Source organism: Aquila chrysaetos, chromosome 3 (genome assembly GCF_900496995.4).
Source record: "Aquila chrysaetos chrysaetos chromosome 3, bAquChr1.4, whole genome shotgun sequence".
NCBI lineage: Eukaryota > Metazoa > Chordata > Aves > Accipitriformes > Accipitridae > Aquila > Aquila chrysaetos.
Genome location: NC_044006.1, coordinates 32,238,822 through 32,260,900, shown reverse-complemented (window position 1 = coordinate 32,260,900; position 22,079 = coordinate 32,238,822). Strand labels below are relative to the sequence as shown.

Genomic DNA, 22,079 nt, shown 5'->3' with positions numbered 1-22,079 from the left:
CCCGAGTGCCACCCCACTGGTGTCATCTCTGGCCAGTGCGTGGGTTCAGCGGGTGCTTGGGCTGCTCTGTGAGGTCTGGACAGGACTGCTGCAAGGGCTATCTGGTGTCCTGTGGCTGCGATGGGCAGCTCAATAAGTGGTCCTTAAAAGCAATAAAAAAGCATTTTATGGAGGGTGAGGCCAGCAAAGCACTGGAGCAGGCTTCTGGGGCGGCGTTTGGGGGTCACCAGCTTTGGGGGGGTTAAGAACAGGCTGAACAGGAGTAGTGCGCCTGGTGGGGGGGTTGGGTGGGTGTCGGTGTGCATGGGGGGATGCACATGCATGCGTGTGCATGCGTGCATGGGGGATGTGCATGCAAGTGTGTGCATGCATGGGGGAATGTGCATGCATGTGTGCACACATGCATATCTGTGTGTTTATGCGGGTGCATGCATGCACAGGGGTGGGGGTGCATGTGTTTGCATGCATGCATGTGCATGCGTTCAGTTGGTTGGAGCTGAACTGGCCCCTGCCTGCCTTCCTCCAGCCCTGTTTTCTGCCAGCTGATGGGCTGTGTTGAACACAGATCATGCCACCTGGATCACTGTGGAAAGAAGCGGTTCCCTCCTCATGAAGCCCCGTGAGGGTGCACGCCCACGCTCTCAAACGCTATTCCCTGAGCACCGGCTTCGAGCCCCACATTCCCGCAGTGCCCAGGGTGGGCACGAGGGTGCCGCAGGGATGCCCCCCTGCAAGGAGCCCTGGCTGGAACGCTGCCTGGCACCTCGAGGAAAACCTTACGGGCTTTTCTGGCAGGTCTTGAAGTGACCAGGGGAAGAACAAGGCGGAGGATGGCTGCATCTGGCTTTCACCCTGGGTCTTTTCGGTTGATGTGGGGCGTGAGCGGCAGCTCGTGCCCGTGCTTCTGGGCCCCCAGGGGCACTCGCATGCAGACAGCTTCACTTTCCCAATGGCCTTGGCTCCTTGCTGCTGCTCTCCTCCATCCTGTCACCAGTGGTGCTAGCAAGAGCATCCTTGGTAGGATGGGGGTTGCTTTTAATTGCCCCCACTGGGACTCACTTGCACTTCAGCACTTGCAAGCCCAGGGAAGGTGCCTTAACTTGTTTCTCCACTGTTTTTTCCCTTCCTTAGCTGCTGCTGCCTTCTTAAAGCCAAAGGAGTCCTGCCCCAGCACCACAGCCAGCTTGGACCGTGTCCTTTTTTTGTTACCCCACCCCAACATGATCCGTGATGATGCCGGGTGAAATTTGGTTAGAACAGGATCACTGCTGAGCTGAGATCTTGTTTGTCAAGCATGGCCCCAAGTGAATTTTTATAACTACATTATAAAACCATAAAAATAAGTTTATCATAGGAAATATGACACATTCATAGCTGGAGCAAACTGAACCCAACACTACATTGTAAAGGCTCAGACAAGAGCAGTCCACAGGATTTCTCAAAACAGCCGTGACCACAGTTCAGAGCCTGTGCACTTTGCTGGCTACATAGACAAGCCCATGGAAAAAATGACTGGTTGGAGGAGACTAATGATCAGTCTCAGCAAGATCATGGATTTTGCTTCTCTCATTTATACATACATGGCTCTTTGTTAAATCAAGAGCAATTTTTATTCACGTGTGTAACTGCCTACGGATGCTCCCATATGTGTTTAGCCAGCAAACTCACATATTACAACTAAGGACATGCAAAAAACCCTAGAAAAATCCCCACTATCTTGTGCAATGTTAAGGTCAAGCAGATGCAACCAAAGGCAAGGCAAAAGCTGTTGCTGTTCCAGCACAGCAAAGTCTACAGCTTTGGCCACTGCACAGTGCCCCACCTTCCTCTTGCTTCTCACTGAGAACTTGGCTTACATGGGATGAAAACCTCTCTTTTAATTAAATTTCTCATTTTAATGAGAAAAACAAGACTATGACTGATGTTACACATCCTAACTAATGCTCTTGTTACCACATAGCTTTTCACAGCATATTTTCTGGATTTAATTATGTTACATTTAGTCTCCTTCATTCGTATAAGGTCGCACCAGGGCATGGCTTTTCACAGGACCCAGGAGGAGTTATTTTGTTCTCCTCCATGCTTATAGGCTAAGCTCACCTCCTGATAATGAATCCCCATGATTTGGGCTTTAGCGGGGCTTCCCCAACAGTCATCCATCCCACGGCGCAGCAAACTGGGTGATAACTCATGGGGTGGAGGGGGTGATGGGGGAAAGGCTTTCCCTGGCTAGCTGGAGGGCAGGTCTCCAGTAAGATGTTGCCGGCGATCTGGATGCTGATATGCCCGCGATGCTGAGTGCCGACACTTGCTGAGAGCACTCGCACTTGTTGATTCATGTCACCCACACCTTGCTTCATCTTCTCCTCAGCAAGAGGAAAAAGGGAAGAAAGGGTAATTGCTTGTGCTTATCAGCATGGGTGTTAAAGTATCCCCTTGCAGGTTCTAAAACTGACATGGTGCTGAGAGGGATGGAGCAGGGAAAGCATCAGTGCCCACCTTTTCTGCCTCTCCCACTGCGTGGATGCCCGTGTTCTCCCAAGCTAGGGCAATGGGACAGCAGCACAGCGCAGGTGCCCATGCCGGTCTCACTAAGACTTTCCAAAGGCACAGGTAACTTGGGGTGCCTCAAGCATGGAGGATGTACCGCTCAAGAAATGGAGGGCTGCTCCCTGAGGACCCTTTAAGAAGTCTTCTCCTGGTGGCAAACCATCAGCCCACAGGCCAGGAACCGGCTGCTCTTGGCAAGCAAACACTGACTGCATGCCTCATCTGGGAAACACACTGCACAGAGTGAGAGGCTCTGGTAGAGCCCATCCCTGTATCTTTTTTCCTCATGTTCATTTTGCTTTTGAATTATCTCTCAGCCCTGACATTTGAGGACCTGCCTGGCTGGGACGCTGCTGTGCCCCATCACAGTGGGCTGCTGGGCAAGAGCCTAAGGGGTGACAGGAGCGGGATGGGCTCTGCCGGAGGTGCCAGGGTGCTCAGAAAGCATTTTGCACTTGATTGCCTTCTGCTGAAATAGCCTGGCGTTTCAGGAAGATATTTCTGCAAGCCTTGGAAAGAGTTTCACGCAGCCGTGCCTAAGAGAGCAGGCAGGAGTGCTTTTCACAAGTGGCAGAGCTTGGGGTAGGTTTGCGTTTTAATCCCCTGACAGCGAAGGGAAAGAGCGAGTAAGAGATTTAAATCTCCAAATCCCACACTCAAAAATGCACCTTGGCAGCAGCCCAAGCCTGCTGCGGCATGGCGCAAGGCACACAGACAGTATTCGCTGGGGACGGCACCACGAGCTCTGTGAGGGCAGTTGCTGCCATGTGCTGCCTGCGGTCGGGGTCCTGCCTGGCCCCAGCTTCGGCGCTCACTCCCAGGCACGCATCACCTCCGCGGGGGGAAAGACAGAGCTCAGCTTGGGCAACTTGCCCCTGCTTAATCCACTGAGAAAGCTCCCCTCCACTTCCCCCATGCCACTCCAGCCTCTTTGCCTGGGATGTTTTGGGAACAGCGAAGGCGTCATCAAAAAGCCCAGTGCAAGCCATGGAAAGGCTGCCAGTGACTTCCCCTAGCCCTGAGCAGTGCCTCTCACTGCTTCTTTAACCCTTCCCAGGGTCCCCGTAGGCTGTTCAACTGTCCAAGCCTCCAGTTTTCAAAGTTGCTGGGGTAGAGGGGGTGAAGGCACCCAAAAAGTCTCACGGATGTGCCCCTCCTTTGAAAATCCATGCTGAGACCTTTACTTGATAACTTGTCTTTCTCAAGCAGTTGTGGGTTGTTTCAGGAGACATCTCCTCCTCTATCCTACTCCTTCTGATCCTGTCTCCTTCTCCAGGGTATTCTACAAGGCGGGGGGAAACACCTTTTGGAGAGCCAAGCACCCGCATGCAGTCTTACATCTCCCACGCTGAGGGCGTGGGGTACATCCATTGCTGCTGGGATTTGCAAGGCAGGCGCGCCGTGCCGGCCAGAGGAGCTCAGCGCGGCGAGTCCTCGAACACCGTCAGGTTGCACTCCTGGATGTACCGCAGCAGGATGCGTGCCCGCCTGTCGATGGTCCGAAGCAGGGGTCTCAGGCCCTTGGCACCGCCGTGGCTCTCCCAGAGCTCCCGATCCACACGCAGTGACTCCAGCAGCAGGCTCTGCAACCTGCCCGACCGCAGCGTGGCCACTGCCACAGCCGGGAAGCTGCAGTGGAGGAGCAGAAGAGAGAGGGAGGGAAGGGGTTACTCAGGGAAGGCCGAGGAGGGAGGAGGGGAGCAACAGGGTACCCAAGCAAAGGCCACCCTAGTGCTTCAAGAACTAATGCAAGTCCACCCAGAGGAACACGGGATGAGGAGCCTCCTGCTTAGAACTCTGCCCTCAGCGAGCGTGCAGGACAGCTCCACCAGAAACGGATCCAAATCAAGGGGCCTATAGTGTGCCAAATTGCCTGATGGGCAACGATGCAAGAAATGCTGAAATACCTGATTATTCATTATTTTTGTGCAGCTGCCAATTAGAGAGGGGAAAATAGGCTTTGGAGACTGCCGTCAGCCACCCAGAGTAGGATGAAGAGCTAGTTTCAGGGCAGGGGCATGTGTGATGGGTTTGAGAGCCCTCCCACCTGCCCCGTCCTGGGTGGGAAATGGCCCCACTTCACAGGGTTGCCCGACCAGGGAGGCTAGGAGCAGCACAAAGGGGTGCACATAGGGCTGGCGTCCACCCGACGTGTGCAAGCTCAGCCTTCGCCCAGGACGTGTTCCCAGGAGGGTGCGCATTGCCCTTCCTACCTGTCTATGCCTTGCAGGAGCCTGAAGTTGAGCTTCTCCTCGGGGTGCTGTGGCCTGCCCGCGTTGTCAATGAACACTAGGCGGGACGGTGCGCTCCTCCGGACCTGCCAGCGGGATGAGTAGGAAAAGTTCACTTGCTGCGGGCAGTCACCAGTTCAGGGGTTTAGGCTGTTTTTTTAATGCATTGAGAAATCCTGAGAGTATCTGGGGGTCAGCAGCTGCCTAAGCGCAGGTCCCTCCGTGCCAAGGCACACCTCCCACCATGGACCCAGCATCACCATGGGACCTACATCCCCTTTGCTGCCACCTCAGCCCTGCAAGCGCCTCCCAGGCATCTCCATCTCCGCCCCAGAGCAGCCCCTGGGGAGCAGGCGGACGTACCAGGATGTGGACCAGGACCAGCTCCGCCGGGTTTCGGCACTTCTCGTGGAGCATCTCCTCCATGCAGGGCTCAGAGGGGTCAGGCTGAAACCCACAGCAGTAGCGGTCCAGGCGGTCATGAACCTGTGGGAGACAGTTGGGGACCTTAGCGGGGACAGGCAACTGGGACAGGGGGGTCCAGTTGTGAACTTTTCTTGCTCAGAGAAAAATAAAAAGTTTCTAAGGATCCTCAGTAGACATGAAATGGAAAAGCTGCGTACACGGGTGAGAGAGAGAGGCAGGGAAGCATTCAGAAGCTGAGCTGACTTGCAAAACCCCCGTGGCTTGGAGAAGAGACTGACAAAGGTGATGGTGACAGGCTTTCCTGATGGAGTTCAGACACCTTCTGTGCCTGGTACTTCCACACTCCATACTGCACAGAGCAAACGGGCCGTGCTTCCAGCTGAAAGCAAGGGAAGATGTACACTGTGATGAATGTAAAAAAAAACCCAAACCAAACGCACCTAAGGAAACCTAGGTTTTGAAATCTCAAAAAGAGATTTTTTTTTTCTCAGGCTGAGTCTTGGTGCACTGGATGATGGTTTCATCTGGCTCCTGTTACATATATGCCCTTTCATCCATCCCTACGGTAACCTGAGCAGCCCTCAATGGAAAGATGAATGGAAAAGGGTCGGCAAGGGAAAAAGTGATCTGTGCGTTACACAGAACATGTCTGACATTTAAGTTGGGCCACGGTGACTTGTTTTAACTACATTTGTGTTTAATTATTTGCAGGCACTGCTAAGGCTCTGTATTGTCGAGGCTGTCAAGCCCCCCCCCTTCCCACCCCAAATTCCTGTAGGAATCCCGGTGCTGCTTGGCAGCTTCCAGTGTTTCAACCGCACCCTCAGAGGGATGAGGGACTTTTAAAAAGACATAAATCTCTGTCAGACCCAGCTTCAGTAACCCTGCCTCGGTATTCACAAAGCTTCCTCAGCTTTGTCAGAAGCAGCTAGCGTACCCTCTGCAGTGGCCTGTGGGGCAGACAGGACCTCGCTGGCTGTTGACAGCCCTCCCCATGGCTACGTGTTGTCATGACCATGTAGGGGAGCTGGCTTACCACCTCCAGCTCTGGAGGCCTGTTTGCAACATTACAGCAACCCCCCCCCGTATATATGTATATATAAAAAAATCTCCTTTAAACATATATAAATATATATAAAATAAATATATTTTCCAGCTGCAGCACGAAGGCATCTGACTCGCTCGCTTGCTCGGAGTTGCTGGAGCCAACCCAGGAGCCAGGGCTTGGGGTGCAGAGAGGCTCCTAGAGCTGCTGGGAGGGCTGGAGCAGGTCTTAGGTGAGCCCAGGCGATCTACAGGCGATGACTAGACAGAAGCCAAGTGACCCACTGCGGCTGCCTATTCCCCTCACCCTGATAATTAGCAAAACTTATCAATTACAGGCTGTGCTTTGAGAGAGAGTTCAGTCTGAACCCAAACACTAATCAAGTACTGCAGAAGATGCTGCAGGAAACATGAAGTTTGATTTCCATGGCCATTATATTCTTAACCCTTTGAGAAGCAAGATTAGTCCCACACTGGAGCCCCTTAACAAATCCTTCAGTTTCCTGAGGTTTAATGAAGCACTCAGGTCAGCATGTCTCCATCAGGAGACCCACCGGTTAAAAATGCTAGAGCGTCTTTTGACACACAATACATTGAAATGAAAGAAAACATCAGACTTCCTCCACACATCTCCTTGGTCTACCTACTGGAAAGCTCAGCACACCAGTTTCTCTCACCTGCTACATTGTTTTCCAGGCTGCACAGAAGGTGAAGACAACCTGAGATTACTTACAGAGACATTAAATGGGCTCAGACGTCCACTCACCCGCCCGCAAGTGCCTGTGAAACCAAAGTGGGTTGGTGCTGGACCCACGGAGGTGTGAGGTGGGGGCTGGACCTGGTGTCCAAGTGGAGTCCCAGAAGATGGACCACCCGGTTGTGAAGATGCTGAGAGTGTCGCTGACATGTTGACAAGCCCTCCCTACCCCTGGCCCTCCCTGGGTCATTTATATTAATTTCTCCTTGTCAAAGCCTAAACGGCTCTAATGAACAGGACATTAGGTCTTACTGCTGGAACACAAATACGTGAGCCACACCTTCTCTCATCCAAGCTCAAACCCTGTGAGAAGCTTCCCTTCAGCCCCTCTTTGGTCCCACATGAAGCTCAGCCACCCCAGAGCACCCCCTTGGGTCCAACAGGGCTTTCCAGCCATGACTTAGCCTGGGATGGATTCCCCCAGGGAAAACTTCCTTGCTCTCCCCCCTGCTGGCTAGGAAGGGGGTGCTGCAGGGCATGGATGTGGCTGCAGGGCTTCAGAGTTGATGTATTTTTGGCCCTTTTTAAAGCACAGGACAAAGCCATCAGCAGCTGCCCTTTTTCCACCATGCTCGGTATTTTGTCCTGGGTAAAGCTTTGCAGTGAGAGGGGCGTTCCCTTATGGCAAAGACCAAGAGACATCAATATAGAAGAAGCTAAATTTTAAGGCTAATGGAAGAAAACAACCAAGATTTCAGTGCCAATATACAGCAGGGCTCAAAGCTCACCGTTTCTCCTTTCTCAGCAAGGGCTGTGAGAGGCTAAAGCCATTTCTGAAGGATGTTATTTCAATTCTATAACATCCTGATGACTTGGTGCCTCTTTACGTGACTTTTCTGCATGGGAGGATCCCGTTGGAGTTATTGAGGAAAACCTGTGGATTGCCCTTGGATTTATCATTGTGCTGCTTTGGCCCTCTAAGAGAAAATCTCCTTAAAACTGATACTTTCTCCTGGAGACTCAGCCTTTCCATTGCACTTGACGGCATTTTGGCCTGGGGAAGGGAATTGGTTAATCTTCTCATTTCTCTGGCTGTTTCAGCTAAAATATTTCCAAGCGCAGCCAGGACTGCTCCACCTCTGCCAGCCATAGTCTGAGGTTATAAAGATTAATGGTCAGGCTTTGCCAAAAAAGAAGAGAGAATCATGAGAACACATATTTTAACAGTCTTTTCTTTCTTTCTTTCTTTCTTCTCTTCTTTCTTTTTTTACTTTAATATTTGCCCTTTCAGGTGGTTTCCCCTTGCACGTATCAAGCTCCTTGCTGCAGCTTGATAACTAAAGCTCCAGCCCCAAGGTACCTAAACAGGCTTTTTTCCATAGAAGTCACTTTTGCCTCCTCACAGCTGCCCTCTAAGAAATGATAACTCTCTGGGACGCTGTCGTAATCCCTCATAGCAGCAGGGTATGATTTTCCAGACAGAAAATTAAGCACTACTAATCCGGAGGAGGAGGAAGAGGAGGAGGAGGAGGAGGAGGAGGAGGCGGAGGAGGAGGAGGAGGAAAGCAGTGCCATACGAAGGGGCAGAGCTCCTGATCTCCAGCACCAGCAGCGCATCTCCAGAGTTGGATCTGATGGGGCTGATGCAGAACATGCTGCTTGTCCCTAGGGATGCCCCATCCCAAGCTGCTGCTGGCATCCGTGCGAAGCGGAGCCAACGGACCCGTGCCAGGAGAAAGCCTGGGCACATGAGAGCGGGCTTGCCGCGTCCAAAACCCACCTGTGTTTCCTCTGCAAGTCCCGAGCACGGATCGTGCTCGGGCCAAACCACTTCTGCACAAAGCTCTGCTGCTCCCCGTTAGCTAACGAGTAAAAATACATCCCAAGAAACCGCGGCCTATGCGACCCCACAGAGGAGAAGGAGACCACAGTCCGACAAGCCAGGTGCGGGTGCAGGGGGACCTGGGCGGCACAGCCGGTGGGACCGGTGCTCTCCATCGCCCCAGCCCTACCTGGAGCAGAAAGTCGAAGAGGGCCAGGCGGCTCCACTCGCCGCGCGCGACGCTGGAGCAGGGGCCGTCCCTCCCTGCCGGTGTCGGTCTGTGGGGCCGCAGCATCTCCTGGTACTGCAGCCACCCCAGGGCGCAGGAGTTCTGGTCGTTGTTGGCGTCCTCCAGGTGCCGGAGGTCGGGCGCCCACCAGATGATGGGTCGCAGGGAGCCGTCGGTGTAGCTGTAGGGCAGGAGGCGGCTGGTGAAGCGCCGGGCCACGGCGGGCAGGCTGCGGTTCAGCCCCAGCACCCTGTCCAGGTGGAAGGCCAGCACCTCGTAGAGGTCCCCGGGGCGCTTGATGAGCCCGCAGCGCCCGTCCCAGCAGTCCCCCTCCGCGCTGGCTGGCGAGGCGTCCCCCTCGGCATCCCCCGCGGCCCGCAGCCCCACTCGCAGGACTTGCCCGTGGGCCGGGACACGGGTTTTGGAGACCACCTGCCCGCCGGCCAGCAGCCGCATCTTCTGGAGGTCGTCGTCGGAGAGCCACGGGGGAGCATCCCCCCGCACCCCCCGCCGCCGCCTCCTGCCCCGGCCAGGGGGGTGGTCCCGCTGCCGGAGAGCGGGGGGTACGGGGAGCCTTTCGCTGCGGGCTCGTCCCCCGGACAGGGGGGCGGCCGCCTCCCGCCGGGGGCCTGGTGGGGAGGATGCTGGCAGCGGGTGGGGGGGCCGGGCCGGCGGCGGGGGCAGGCGGGTGAGAGCCAGCAGGGCCAGGGCCAGCAGCACCCCGAGGGCCGCCGGGGCGGGGGGCTTCAGCCCCGTCCTTCGCCACAGTCGCTGGGCCTGCGGGGAGAGAAAGGGAGAGCGTTACCGGGGGTCCCCGCGCGGCGCTATGGCCAAGGATCCCCCAGAACCCTGTGCACCCCCGCCCGCTTGACGGGGTTTGCTTTGGAGGAGCGGCCCCTCTGCTTGTGTGCTCCCTGGGAAAGCTGTTCCCCGAGCACTCGCTGCCTCCGCGGCACTGTAGCGGGAGAGGTACGGCTGGCGGCGTGTTTTGTGCCAGAAATTAGGCACAATGACCTTCAGAAGGCAGTCAGAGCAAGGCATGACCCGCCACAGACGTTGCCATGTCTGCAGCGCTGATGTACAGGATCACCTTATGGGCAATGAATTCTTCATGGTCAAATATTTTGCTTTAAAGATTCAAGAAATGAAAAAAAAAAAAAAAAAAAAAAAAAAAAAAGAGGCCAAACCAGAGCAAATTCCTGGCTGGATACGAACGCTTTCCAGTTCCTAAGAGGTTTTGATCTTCAGACCTTACTCTGGGCACCCTCAGTGGTTCCTATCCCGGTTGCCCACTGAACCCATAACCCGGATCCCCCCGCCCTCGTTCGCAGGACATCTCAATGCGTGCCGAGGCACGGCCTCTGGAGCTCTGCCCACCGCTGCGTCCGGCAAAAGCAAGGCAGCTCCGAGTGCCAGTTGGGAGCTGTGGCAGCCTGTATTTAAAACGGATGCAAACTGCTGTATGCGAAACCTAAAACGTTCTGATTCCCAGCACCAAGGAACTGTCTTTAGATGGGTACTACTGAGTTTTGGTGTATATATCTTCATACACACAGCTGGTTTTTTCCCCCCTTTTAGTCACACTTTCTACTCTGAAGAGCCTTATAAAAATTATATAGGCTGGAAAGGCAGTTACGAGCAAATACTGTGCAAGCCTCCCCGCACTGCTAAGCTCGTATCTCCCCTTTGGCCTAAAGCAATCCCAGGCGTGCAGCTCTGCCCTGAGCACAGCAGCCTCCTGTTCGGGGTGAGGTGGGGGGAAGCGATGGGGCAGTGCTGGGAGATCCTCCCCAGCCCGCCCCATCCCCAGGCCACGCTGCACCTGTGCCACGTTCACCCAGGCTCGGGCAGTCTAACACGCTTCAGGGGGGGCTGGAGCAGCAAAAGGCACCTTGGCACCATTGCTCTGCTTTACAACAGGCATTTCCACGTGGCTTGAACCCACGTTGGAAGTCAAGGCAACGTTCAAGTGGATACATTTTTTTGCAATTATTTATTTTGGAAGCACAAGTATATCCATGGCAGACACAGCGGGACAATATATTGCCAAAGAAGGGATAAGAGATTGTTTATAAGAGGAAAAGCTTGAAAAAAAAGAGCTAAAAAGCTGGTGGGGTGAGAGCCAGCAGCCAGAATGACTTCCAGAAGGCAGCTGGATGAACAGAAGTGTTTCCAGCCACGGAGCTTTTAGGACCGCAGGCTCCCACTGGCTGCAGGGACCCACCACTAGCACAACTCCAGCCCCAAGAGGAGCTGCCCCAGGCGACCCCAGCCCATGAGCCCTTTCATAAGCTGATCCAGCACTATCCTAAAATCCATCAGGTCTCATACTCTCACCGCAGGGAGGCTGCTTCAGATGGCCCCAGGGTGAGGAGCTATACCCCTCCCAAAGACACACTACATCAGCCGAGGTGGATAAGAGGAGCCACAAAGCCACCAACTCGCTGGCAGCAACCACGGGGGTTTTCCTTCGAGGTCTCCCTCCCAAGGACTGAGTAGATTTAATGCAGCTTATAAGAGCTAGTGATGATGCATTTGGAGTGATTCAGCTTTATAGCTTTCATTTAATTATTTTGCTCCCAGCAATGCAATGTAGTGCAGCAAAATATATCCTCTGGACCAAATTCTTTGCTCACACACGGCTTGCTTACACTGGCCTCTGCCAGGAGCCGGGGCTGTCTGCTGTGCGGCTTTGGGACCTGCCAGGGGACCCACTGTTTTAGCTCTGCCTTAAAGCCCCAGCGTGAAAAGGAGCTAGTCCGGGGTGAGACTGTTCAGAGAGTGATGTCCTGTCCTAGATCACGGGCAGGGTTACTCAAGGCTTGGTATTAACTGTCCCAGGCATCATACTACATGGCTAAATTACTGCCTTAGCCCCCTTTCTGGGCAGGCAATGAGCATGAATACCCCTGGGTAGCCCCAACGGGAAGCAGGACTTCTGTCAAGTGGCTGGTTGCAATGCCTCCCCAGCTCTCTCCCACTTGGATGGGATAACGATTTGCTGTGGAACCATAGCCAACGCCAACTAACACAGGTGGCACCCGAGCTTAGCTACCCAAAATCTTCAGGCCCTGGTTTTCAAGCAAGACCTGCAGAGTGCAGACTCACCCTTATTCCCAAGTACCAAAACCCAGGTCTGGCATCCCGAGCAAGAATTTAGGGGAGGTGCAGTGTCTAAATCATAGTTTAACCATAGCAAAATAACGCTGTGGCATAAAAAGGCCAGATCCTGATATCCTGATATCCATACTCCTTTCAAGTCATCACTGTAAGTGCTTCACAATCTGTCCGTCCAACCTCAAGGTACACTGAATTAACTGCAATGACATCTATGTAGTTAATCCTGATGGACAGGATTAACTGTAAATCTCAGTACTCCCATCTGCACCCAGCTGAGTTCACTTCCCAATCTGTGCTTCCTTGGGCAACTTTTCCCAGTGCCTCCCCCACCCTTCTGGAGAGAGACATGGCCCACCCCACTCTTGCCAAAACCCCTCATAACCCTCTTCTGCTACATGGAGGATTTGCAGGGTGATTGGTTTTGTTATCCACCCAATAATAACCCATTGGTCTCTTACACCATGCCTGGGCATGCAAAGAGCCTGGCTGCCAAAAATCCAAATATCCGGGGGGTTGGGGGAGGCCAGGGAGGTGTGTATGCGGGAGCCATTTGGAGAACCTCGGAAATACTGCAGGAAAAATCCTTTTTAATCCACAGCTGGGGAGCAGTGGATGCCAAATGGATGGCAATGATTGCCGGGTTTTTAATGTCAAGTCAGTTTACAGTCCAAGTGGCTAAGGAATCATTATTGTCCAAACCCACTTTGTCTTCTCTGTCAGCGAGCTCGGGTTTGGGCACCGCAAGTTAGAGTTTCGTTTCTTTCCCACCCTGAGCTTCAAATCCTGTGCTGTGAAGCTGGGTGAGGGCCACTGCAGGCTCCCTTCCCCAGTACCATTCAGGGTTTCCCTGCCACATCAACAATGAAAAAAAAAGTGCAAGTACAGTCTCTGTGTTATTTCTGGCAGTCGATATTGCAAATTTAATAATAATTTAGATGATAGAACATTGCAGAAATAATACTGTATTTACAAGCCCAGGGTAAATACTTTTCCAAAAAGACTTTCTCTGAGCCCATGCTGTAAAAAAATGCTGTAGTTTAAGCTATGGCTTTGATTCAGCCTGAAATGCAAACCATACGTAGAGCTCTGCTTTGCCAGTCTGACATACTGACAGTACAGCACGTCTTCGCTAGAAATTAGGTCCATTTCCCAGCGGGCAAGCTACAGGCAAAACCCATAAAAAGGCTTAAGAGAGGTACTGCTTGTTCCAGGATGCCAATAGGTAAATAATATATATCCTCAATCATCAGAGGGACATACAGCACAGCCTGGGCTCCCAAAGGCATAGTGGAGAGCCTGTGCAGCCTGGCCACTTGGGGATAAAACTTTCTAAGTGTGGTTGGGAGGGTTTTATCTTTGACATTGTATTCCCGGGACACTTGAACCTTGGCAGAATTTGAAGCAGAGAAGCCTGTTTTCAATTTCTTTTCAAAGCGCATCAAATTGGCTTTGTCAAGCTTGAAAGAAAAGAAAAACAAACCCCAAACTTCATTACCCAAGAATGTAAGAAACAGCCCTAAAACTAGAAAGATGCCATGGAAATACGTGGCCTTTAAAAGCGGGATTGATCCCTGCTTTCCTCTGGCATCCACGAGAGTGCTCCTGCCCCTGCAGCGGCACTGCCAGATCCCTCCAGCAGTTAATCCCACCATCCGAAAGAGGTGCCCAAGGGACCCAGGATGGCTCAGCCATGGCCATGTCCCTCTTGGCCACCTGCCTGCTCTAGGCTCCTGAGCTCAGAGGACTTTGCCAAAGGCCGGAGGTGAGCAGGTTAAAAGCAGGTATGTGCATTTATCTGGATGCACACCATGTGGGCTATATTTTGCAGAGGGTGGGTGCGACACACAGAGCGGTACTTACCCTCCCAGCACTGTGCTCGCTGCCCGCCCGATGAACCACAAAACTGCCTGGGCAGTAGGAGATGCAGCCTGCTGTGACCAATTTTAACAAAGACTGCTTAAAAAGCAACTGGGAAACCTCCTCTGACTGCCCCCCACCTCCAGGAACGTCTCCAGAGCCTTGCGCCCAACACGTGGTGCTTGGGGCAGCTCCCAGTGCATCGGGGAGAGATGCTGAGAGCAGGTACGTCAACCACATCTGGGAGGGCAACAGCCTCTTCCTTTTGGCATTGTCCAGGAGTTTTTTGGCTTGTTAAGGGCATGGCACGTGGGCTAAGCTTGCTGCTGGGGACCCATAACCGTGCCGAGGATGTGGAAGAAGACAAAACCCCTCCACCCCCAGAGTGACTCTGGGCAAGCCTGAGCAAAAGGAAATCCTGGGCAGCGTCTGTCACCCATCATTCAGGTGCTTAAGTACCTTCCTATATCATCCTGCTCGGGGAAGATAGATGGCTCGCAGAGTGGGAGTTTACTAAAGACAGCTATTAAGTGTGGACTGCCAGCCTTGAAGGCAGCCCCAGCTCAGAGCAGCTGCCCCGGGAGGCAGGTCCACTGTGCTCCCCCGACACACGGCCACGGCACCAGGTCCCACCACCACCCGCCTGCACCTGTGCTGCCACGGGGCACAAAGAAAGGACGTTCCTTCATGCAGCCTCGTGATCCATCAAAGTGGCCATAATTCCTAGCAGACCTGCACCGGCTTTGTGTTTGGGGTTGTTTCTGCCAGGGTTGCAGGTTTTTTCCGCCAAAATCCCTTTCAAGGTGGGAGGACCACAACCCCACTGCACTTTGGCACCCTGTGGACACCCTGAAGGTCACCCTGCCCGGTGCCAGGGCAGGGATGCGGCAGGCAGGCATTGCCTGCCTGCTCAAGGTGCCCCTGCAGACCTGCTTCCGTGCATTGCTCCTCACAAGTGGCTTGGGAAGCTCAAGCCAGGCGCTGCAGAGGTGGGAAAGGGGACTGTGCTCCCACAAACCATATGCAAGGGAGTCACAGCAAACGCTGGGTCGGCTGAAGCCCGGGAGATGGAAACATGATACATCGCCGCATGGTGCTGGGGCCTTCCCTGCAGAGTCAGTGAAGTCCTCATAGCTGGCACACAAACCTTCTCACCAGCGTGTTCAAAACCAAACCAGAAAATGACCAAGTTAAATTGCCCGGGACAAAACTTTAAAACATGGTGTATTTTGCTAAATCTTGGACAGTCTGCAAAGCTTCTGCCTCAAGGGGATAATTTATAGTCCAACTGTGAGACAAGCGTGCTTTGTACTAGCATAGGACAACTCTCCAGCAGCAGCATAAAGGGATGAAAAGGTGTTGATACCGTCCACTCTGAGCACTGACTTTAAAGGGATGGTGCCAACATGCTTCCTTTAACTTCTAAAATAATGTTGCCTTCATAGTTCTTCCCAGTTATTGCTACAGCCTTGGGACAGCAAACTATAAAAACCTTGAAACCCTCAAGCTCCACATCCTCTCTCTAGTAATAACCTGGCGTGTCTTTGACTCCAGGCCCTGCGTCAGCCCCTGGAGTTTTTGCTTCTCAGGAACAAGACATCCCATTTCTTGCTCAATCCCCCCCACCCAGACCCACTGTTTCTGGTTTGAGGAGGCCTCTCATGCTGGAAGTGCTTCTCTGCCCTGGCTCTTCTCACACACCCTGTCATCCAAAAGACCGTTTGAACAAAATCTTCAGTTAGTGCTGGAAACTGCTCTGTGTAATGAGAAAAATCCCAGCACTTAACCGATATGTAACAGTGCCATTCCCATTGCACTGGCTGGTCCCAGTTGAGTTACAGACCAAACAAGTACAGATGAAACACGGGCTCGTAAAACCCCCAGGAGCAGCCTGCAAGTGCAGTTCAGCAACTTTACGGACGTCCTGGGGCAGGAGACGGAGAACACCATGGAGGAGATGGATGGCCATCACCTTGGTGGAGGACACCACGCTACAGGGTGCAGCTGATGCAGTCAAGGGCAGGGCTGCCACTTGGGGGGACCCAGAGGGGACACACGCCGCGTCCTGCGCCTGGGATGGACTAAAGCCCTGCAGGGTACCGGCGGGGATTTGCTCGTCCTGTGACGACACTGTCCTTACCCCTAAATTGTGTGGTTTCCACTGAGAAAAAGGAAAGATTCATAGCTCTCCTCGCTCCCGCTGTGTAAATCTTTTGGTTTGCAGGAAGTTAATATTCAGCTCTGTGAGGGATGGACAGGGCGCTTTTCATCCCCACGCTATGTACAGCACAGCTCAAGACCCCTCCAGTTTAATCCCAGAAGTCAACACAAAGCACCACAAAAATAAACAGTCTCCAGGATGCCATACTTTTGCTTAAAGTAAGCAAACTAAAACCTTTCAGATGCCTCATCCTTCTCCTGCTTAAGTTCAGAGTCGGGGCTTTTACTGCAGACTCTTGCCCTTAGCTGGATCTTCTATTTCTTGGAGACACATCTCCTAAGAGATTGCTGGTTGCCTTTCAGGACATGTCACCGAGACACACAGGCCTGCTGTCATTTACATGTGCAAATATCTCCATTACTTTTCACCACTGAAAGCCTTATGTTAAGTGATACCAACCTGCACCCAAACCATCCAGGTCACTGCAGACCCAGAACAGCACCTCATATTCACAGGAGGCAGCGAGGATCTGAGCAGCCCTGAATGCACAACTGTCCTGCTAGCATCACGGGACAAGGGAGGTCCGCCTCATCTTCCCTCCTCTCTGTCTGCTCGTTCCTCTAACCCTCACACCTACATGACAGCAGCACAACCTAGAAATCCTGGCAGGGACGTCAAGGAGGGAGAGCAGTGGTTTTGGGCGGCCGTCGCTCCCTCGCTCCCCCCGCTGCTGTGCAGGAGGATCCTGCCAGGTTTCCCTCTTCCCCCTCCCCTCGTCCCAGTTTCCCGGCCAGCCTGCTGCACTCAGCTCCAGAGGTTTTCAGAGCGGCTTTCCCATCTGCCTGCTGAAACAGCAAGAAGGGGCCCCCTTCCCTGGAGAAACAGATGTGGCTCGCCTTTGTGCAACATCTGTGCCTTGTGCCCCGGTTCATTTTGAACAGGCTTGCCTTTGTTTGTGAGGGGTTGTGCTGGGGATGCTTTGGAGGAGGGCAGCAGCCTGTGGCCCTCGGGCTGGACTCCTTCCCTTCGAGTCCCACACGCAAACTGCCTCAAAACGCCTGGGTTTCTTCTGGTGAAAAGCAATACGCTTTTTTCCCCGCGGCATTTGGGAATTGACAGTCCTTCTCCTCAGCGCTTCAGTTCCAGCTGCAGCCGGCGGCTCACACTGACGATGCCTGTGGGATTCCCAAACCCGGGGAAGTAAGAGTCGGAACCTGGGAGCCACCACAGATCCCCTTCCTCACAACCCCCCTCAAGCCAGTAGCTTCTCTCGCTGTACCTCTGGGCCACTCACCAGCTTTGACTTGGCATCCCCAGCGGGGCTGCACTGCTTCGGCTCCTCTATGCGTAACAGCAGCAAAGAGCAGAAGTGCTAGAAAGCCACATCTTTTTTGCAACATGTTCGGGGCTGCATTTAATATGGGGAGGAATACATTAAAATAAAATAAAATTTTATTTCGTTCTCACTCTTGATGTATTTACCAATCCTGCCGATGAGTGCCTGAAAAGCTACTAAAACTCTCTTACAGATTTTGGCACTCAGTCCCTTTTTATTTATTTTACTGGGGTCACGTTTTTTTCTATATTTTGGGGAGGGGGGGATTTTGATCTACTTATTTTCAGTTTTCGTTTCTAACCGGCGGACCAACACCAGGGAACAGGAGTGCTTGCTCAGTGCCTGGCAGGGGCTTGCAAAACCCACTTCGGGGTGCTGGCGAGGGGCAGCACCGGATTCCCTGGTCGGCTTTTCAGCGGACGTTGCCCAAGTCAGCTGGTTGAGTTTCCCTGAGCTGGCTGTCAGGTTTTTTCCGTTCCTGGAGAGCAGGAAAGCGCATTCGTGGGATTCCAAAGGGGAGGGAGGAGGAGGACAGCAGGGCCTTTCAGCCCTGCGGGCTTTCTTCAAAACAGAATTGTTCATAAAAGCCCTTGCCTCAGTTGCAGAAAGGTAACCCCGTTTTCCTCCATTTAAACCATTACTTCTTAAAGAGAAAAAAAGGGGAAGAAAGCTGCTCGCTGCTCGGCTCTGAGTGCCACCTGTGTCCCGCAGACCCTGTCTGGGGCAAAGCCTGCCAGCAGCCACCCTCCAGCCCGCTTCTCCTTCTCCCAAGGAACCCCACGGGGTGAGCGAGCGGAGCAAACACGGTACAACCACCACTGTGGCCCAGCTCCCAAAAAAGGGGGCTCTTCCTTCAGGGCAAGGCAAAGAGCTGCAGGCAGGCTGGAGTTATTGAGCATTTGAAACAGACGGGGTAATTACGGCATTTGGCATCTATGCCAGAGGATTAATAAAGTTTAATCAGTCCCTCTTACTTAGACTGCCTCATACTAGGCGAACGACAGAGCAGTTGGAACTTATTCACTGGTAGATTTTGAAACCAGAATAAAGAAGATGTTTCTGTAATGCAGTCATCCCCCAGCACTCACTGCTCCGGCAGGTTGGGCACACACAGCGGCCGGATCCGACAAGCAGCCAGCTGCAAGCACGCACTCCGTACTAACAGTGAAGCACACAGCTGGGATCTCTCTGCCTTTCTGTATGTGATCACTGAATTTATTCCTTATGACCATCACTGCCCTGCCTACAGGTGTCCAGAGCAAACCCAGATTATGGGTGAAATCAAAGCAATCAATACGGGAGCTCACCAAAGCGAAAGGACTGCAGAAGCAGACCTTCCCTTGCCAAGGCAAAATGAAAATCCTGGCAAAACCTGAATACCCCGCACTCACAGGGGAGACCACACCAGGTGCCTGGCACAAGCTATATACTCTTGAAAGGCTTCACAGTGAAGACTCGTACCGGAAAGCGTTACTGTAGATGAAAGGCTGGAGCGGGGAGAGCTGTCTTGCTTTTTTCTTTGGCAGGGAGGAGTAATCTCCAACCCCAAAATGGGTGGCACAAGCCTCAGTCTTGTCTACTTTTCCTGCTGCTGAAGTTCATTAATTAAGAAACTCAAAACAGCCCATGCAAACGGTAGGATGGAAAGTATAAAGCACACCAGCAGTGTCCCCCATATACACACACACACACACACTCTGGTGAAGGCTGGCACGGCCTCATTGCTCCCAGAGATGCTCTGAGTCATCGCCATACTCTCGAGGACAGAAAAACATTCCAGCGACACAAGTGACACCAAAGCACCAGTTTCTGGCAGCAGCACCAGGCGCCTCCTTGGCTCATCCACCACACACATTTGCAAACCCTGCCTAACACGAGCTTTGCAAGGGCGGAGGTGGCGGAGCAGAGATGGAGCCCCCCACCCCGGTGCAATCCCCCCTGCGTGACGCCCCGGCTGTCCCCCGGTGGGACGGTGGAGACGGGGAGTGGTGGGGGCCCCTTCCCAGCTCAGCTGGCTCGTGCTTGCTCGGATGGGCCTGGAAACCAGTTGCCAAGGGTTGTCCCAGACTTGAGTGCTAAAACTAGACGACATGAAAAACCACCCTGAGGTTTGGAACGTGCCGCAGATGCAGGGGAATCTGCTAATGCCAGGGAAACACGCTATTTCGGCGGGGGGGGGGGCATTTTCACTTGCCAAACTGGCTGGTTTTGTGACTTGTTGATGAAAGCACTGTGCTTTCTGAGGGCCAAACGGAAAGCACGGAGGGGCTTTTCATGCTCTCCGAGCCTATCTGCACCTCGCTGCCTTTGCCTATTTGCTCGTCACCTGCCTGAAGTGATGTGACCCAGGCTCTTAAAAAAGGTGGATTTTGCCTCCCTGGCCAACAGCAGTGCATTTAGCTACAGCAGCCACAGGCACTGCCTGTACAGGCATCCTTACAATCCGCTTTGTCCACCATTAAGGACAGACACATGTCGGACCAGGTCCGTGCCTTGCTTGCCTCACCATGCCCCTACCCTCAGAGGGGTCCCGCTGGACTTGCACCCAGGATGGAGACAGCTGGGACACGGCCTTGCACCTCGTCCCATGGGGTTGGTGTCCCCGAGCAGACCCAGCATCGTTTCCCGCCACTGGCTCAGAAAGGAAACCCCTAAATCCTACCATGTCTCGCAGCACCGGCTGATGCGCTCCTCCTCGTGTGCTTCACCGCCCGCAGCACACTGTCACCTCCTGAGCTGGGCACCGGCCACCTGCACCGCTTCCATGCAACACCAGGAACCCACAGAAAATACAAAAATAAATAAAAAAAAAAAAGCAATGATTAAAAAAATAATAATAATAATCCTCCAGCAACTAATCAGCCTGCCTCCTCTCCACCACAGCCGGAGGCTGTCACCCAGGGGTGCCCCTCCAGACTCTCCGCAATCCCTGCTGCCCGACTCCGCATTGCCGGGGGCTGCCGGGTCCCTGCCACAACACACCGGTGGGTGCCTCCGGTTCCCCCCGCCCCGGGCAGGAGGACACCCTTCAAACTTCAGCTGCGAGTTTTCAAACTCTGCATCATCCCAGACCCACCTCCCTGTGGGGAGGGGAGTGGAGAGGCTGGGAAGGGGGGAACAGGCATTTGAAGAGTCTCTTTTTCACAATAAAAGCCCTTCTTGCTGCTTTTTTTCTTTTTTTTTTTTTTTTTTAATACCGAGGACCGATTTGAGCCAGGAGGCACAGGTAAAGGAGGCTGAGGACACGTGCTCCTCCCAAGCTCCCAGTGACCACAGTGCCAGACAAGCAGAGGGACAGGCAGAGCCCCAGGAATCATGTTGGCCCCAGAGCCGGGAAGGCGAACTACAGATCTGCTCACAGGTGCCCAAGAAAATGCCCTTTGCAGGTTTTTATTAACTTTGCTTTGCCCTTCAGTAACAGCCCAGCAAAGAGCTGTACCACATCAGCGCCTGGAGCAGATGCAGCTCTGGGAGAAGTTTTCTTACCCGCTTAAAAGGCATTAACGCATTAAAACCATTTTTTAGGGTGCTCAGGCGCCTGCTTTTCTGCGCACAGTACCCACAGGCAGCTAGGAGAGGGGTGACCTGGGGAAGGAGACCCTCGCACCCACCAGCGCCGCGCGGCACGTCTGCGGCACAGTGAGCCCCGCAGTGCCCGGCCAACGCAGCTCCCCCTCAGCAGGCGGGTGTAGGGTGCATCCTAAATGCCATTTCCTCAGGCCTCTGGGAGAAGAGGAGGTGGAGGCATCGCTTTGGAAAGCAGCACATTCCGCCAGCCCTCCATGGCCAAGCAGGGCATACAGGCAGCTGTCAGTCTGCAAAGCGGGTTTTTTCCTTCATATAACTTCCCCCTTCCAGCCCTGGGCTATGGCCAAGCAAAATCCATCAGTCCCCCACTGTGCCAGGAGATGCCGTCACTTGCCCCAGCCCTGTCCCAGCTCCAGCCCCCGACAGCCCGGCTTGGGGACAGGAGGAACACTGTGTCTCAGGCGTGGGGGGTTTCCAGCTCTCCAACCTGGGCAACTACCTCAGCCAGGAAACTGTAAATCAAACAGGGCTGATCAGCATTATTCTTTAATGATATTTGCATTTTTTAAAGTCCCATAAAGGTGCAGTACAAACTATTGTGAAGGACGCTGAAGACACGATAGTCTAAAAAGACAAGAGGAGGCAGCTTAGGGAAAGTTGGCCAAGTGACTTGACCAAGGTAGCACGGGAGGGCAGTGGCAGAGCCCGGGAGGAGGCTCCTGTGTCCCCGAGCCCAGCTCTAGCTCACCGACCATGCACGGTCCTACAGTGACATTTCATGTGATCAGCATAAGCAACGACTGCAACACGATGCTGTGCCCAGCACAGGTTTCTGCTAGTCCCAGCACCCCAGCTCCTTCACACCCCCTTGGTTCATCGAGAGCATTTTGTTTTTAATATGGTACATCTCCCAACACCTTTCATTGCTACTCGAATCTAGAGCTAGGAAAAGAAGTGGATTGAAGGTTACACACAAAAGCAGTGAGTCTGATTTTGGCTTCAGCACACACCCCTCTACGGCACCCTTGGGTGGGAGAAAGGGGTATGGAAACTAAGTCCTGGGCCCCCCCACTGCTGC

General features: G+C 53.5%; 1 protein-coding gene across 1 annotated transcript; it reads right to left on the bottom strand.

The window, feature by feature from the left end:
• Positions 1-1,560: 1,560 nt before the first annotated feature.
• Positions 1,561-20,547, bottom strand: GASK1A (golgi associated kinase 1A). Its single transcript, XM_030010744.1, has 5 exons — positions 20,136-20,547; positions 8,961-9,776; positions 5,145-5,267; positions 4,764-4,867; positions 1,561-4,179 (listed from the first exon to the last, which is right to left on the bottom strand). Exons 1-5 carry the CDS (start codon positions 20,136-20,138, stop codon positions 3,969-3,971), a joined length of 1,257 nt encoding a protein of 418 aa, XP_029866604.1. The 5' UTR covers positions 20,139-20,547; the 3' UTR covers positions 1,561-3,968.
• Positions 20,548-22,079: the final 1,532 nt, after the last annotated feature.

What these genes read in the sequence shown, in the direction of transcription:
- GASK1A (XM_030010744.1), bottom strand. An exon ending in TGGTCCTGGTCCACATCCTG is followed by an intron (nt 4,868 to 5,144) that starts GTACGTCCGCCT and finishes TCCCGCTGGCAG; the next exon opens with GTCCGGAGGAGCGCACCGTC. An exon ending in CTCCTGCAAGGCATAGACAG is followed by an intron (nt 4,180 to 4,763) that starts GTAGGAAGGGCA and finishes CCTCCACTGCAG; the next exon opens with CTTCCCGGCTGTGGCAGTGG.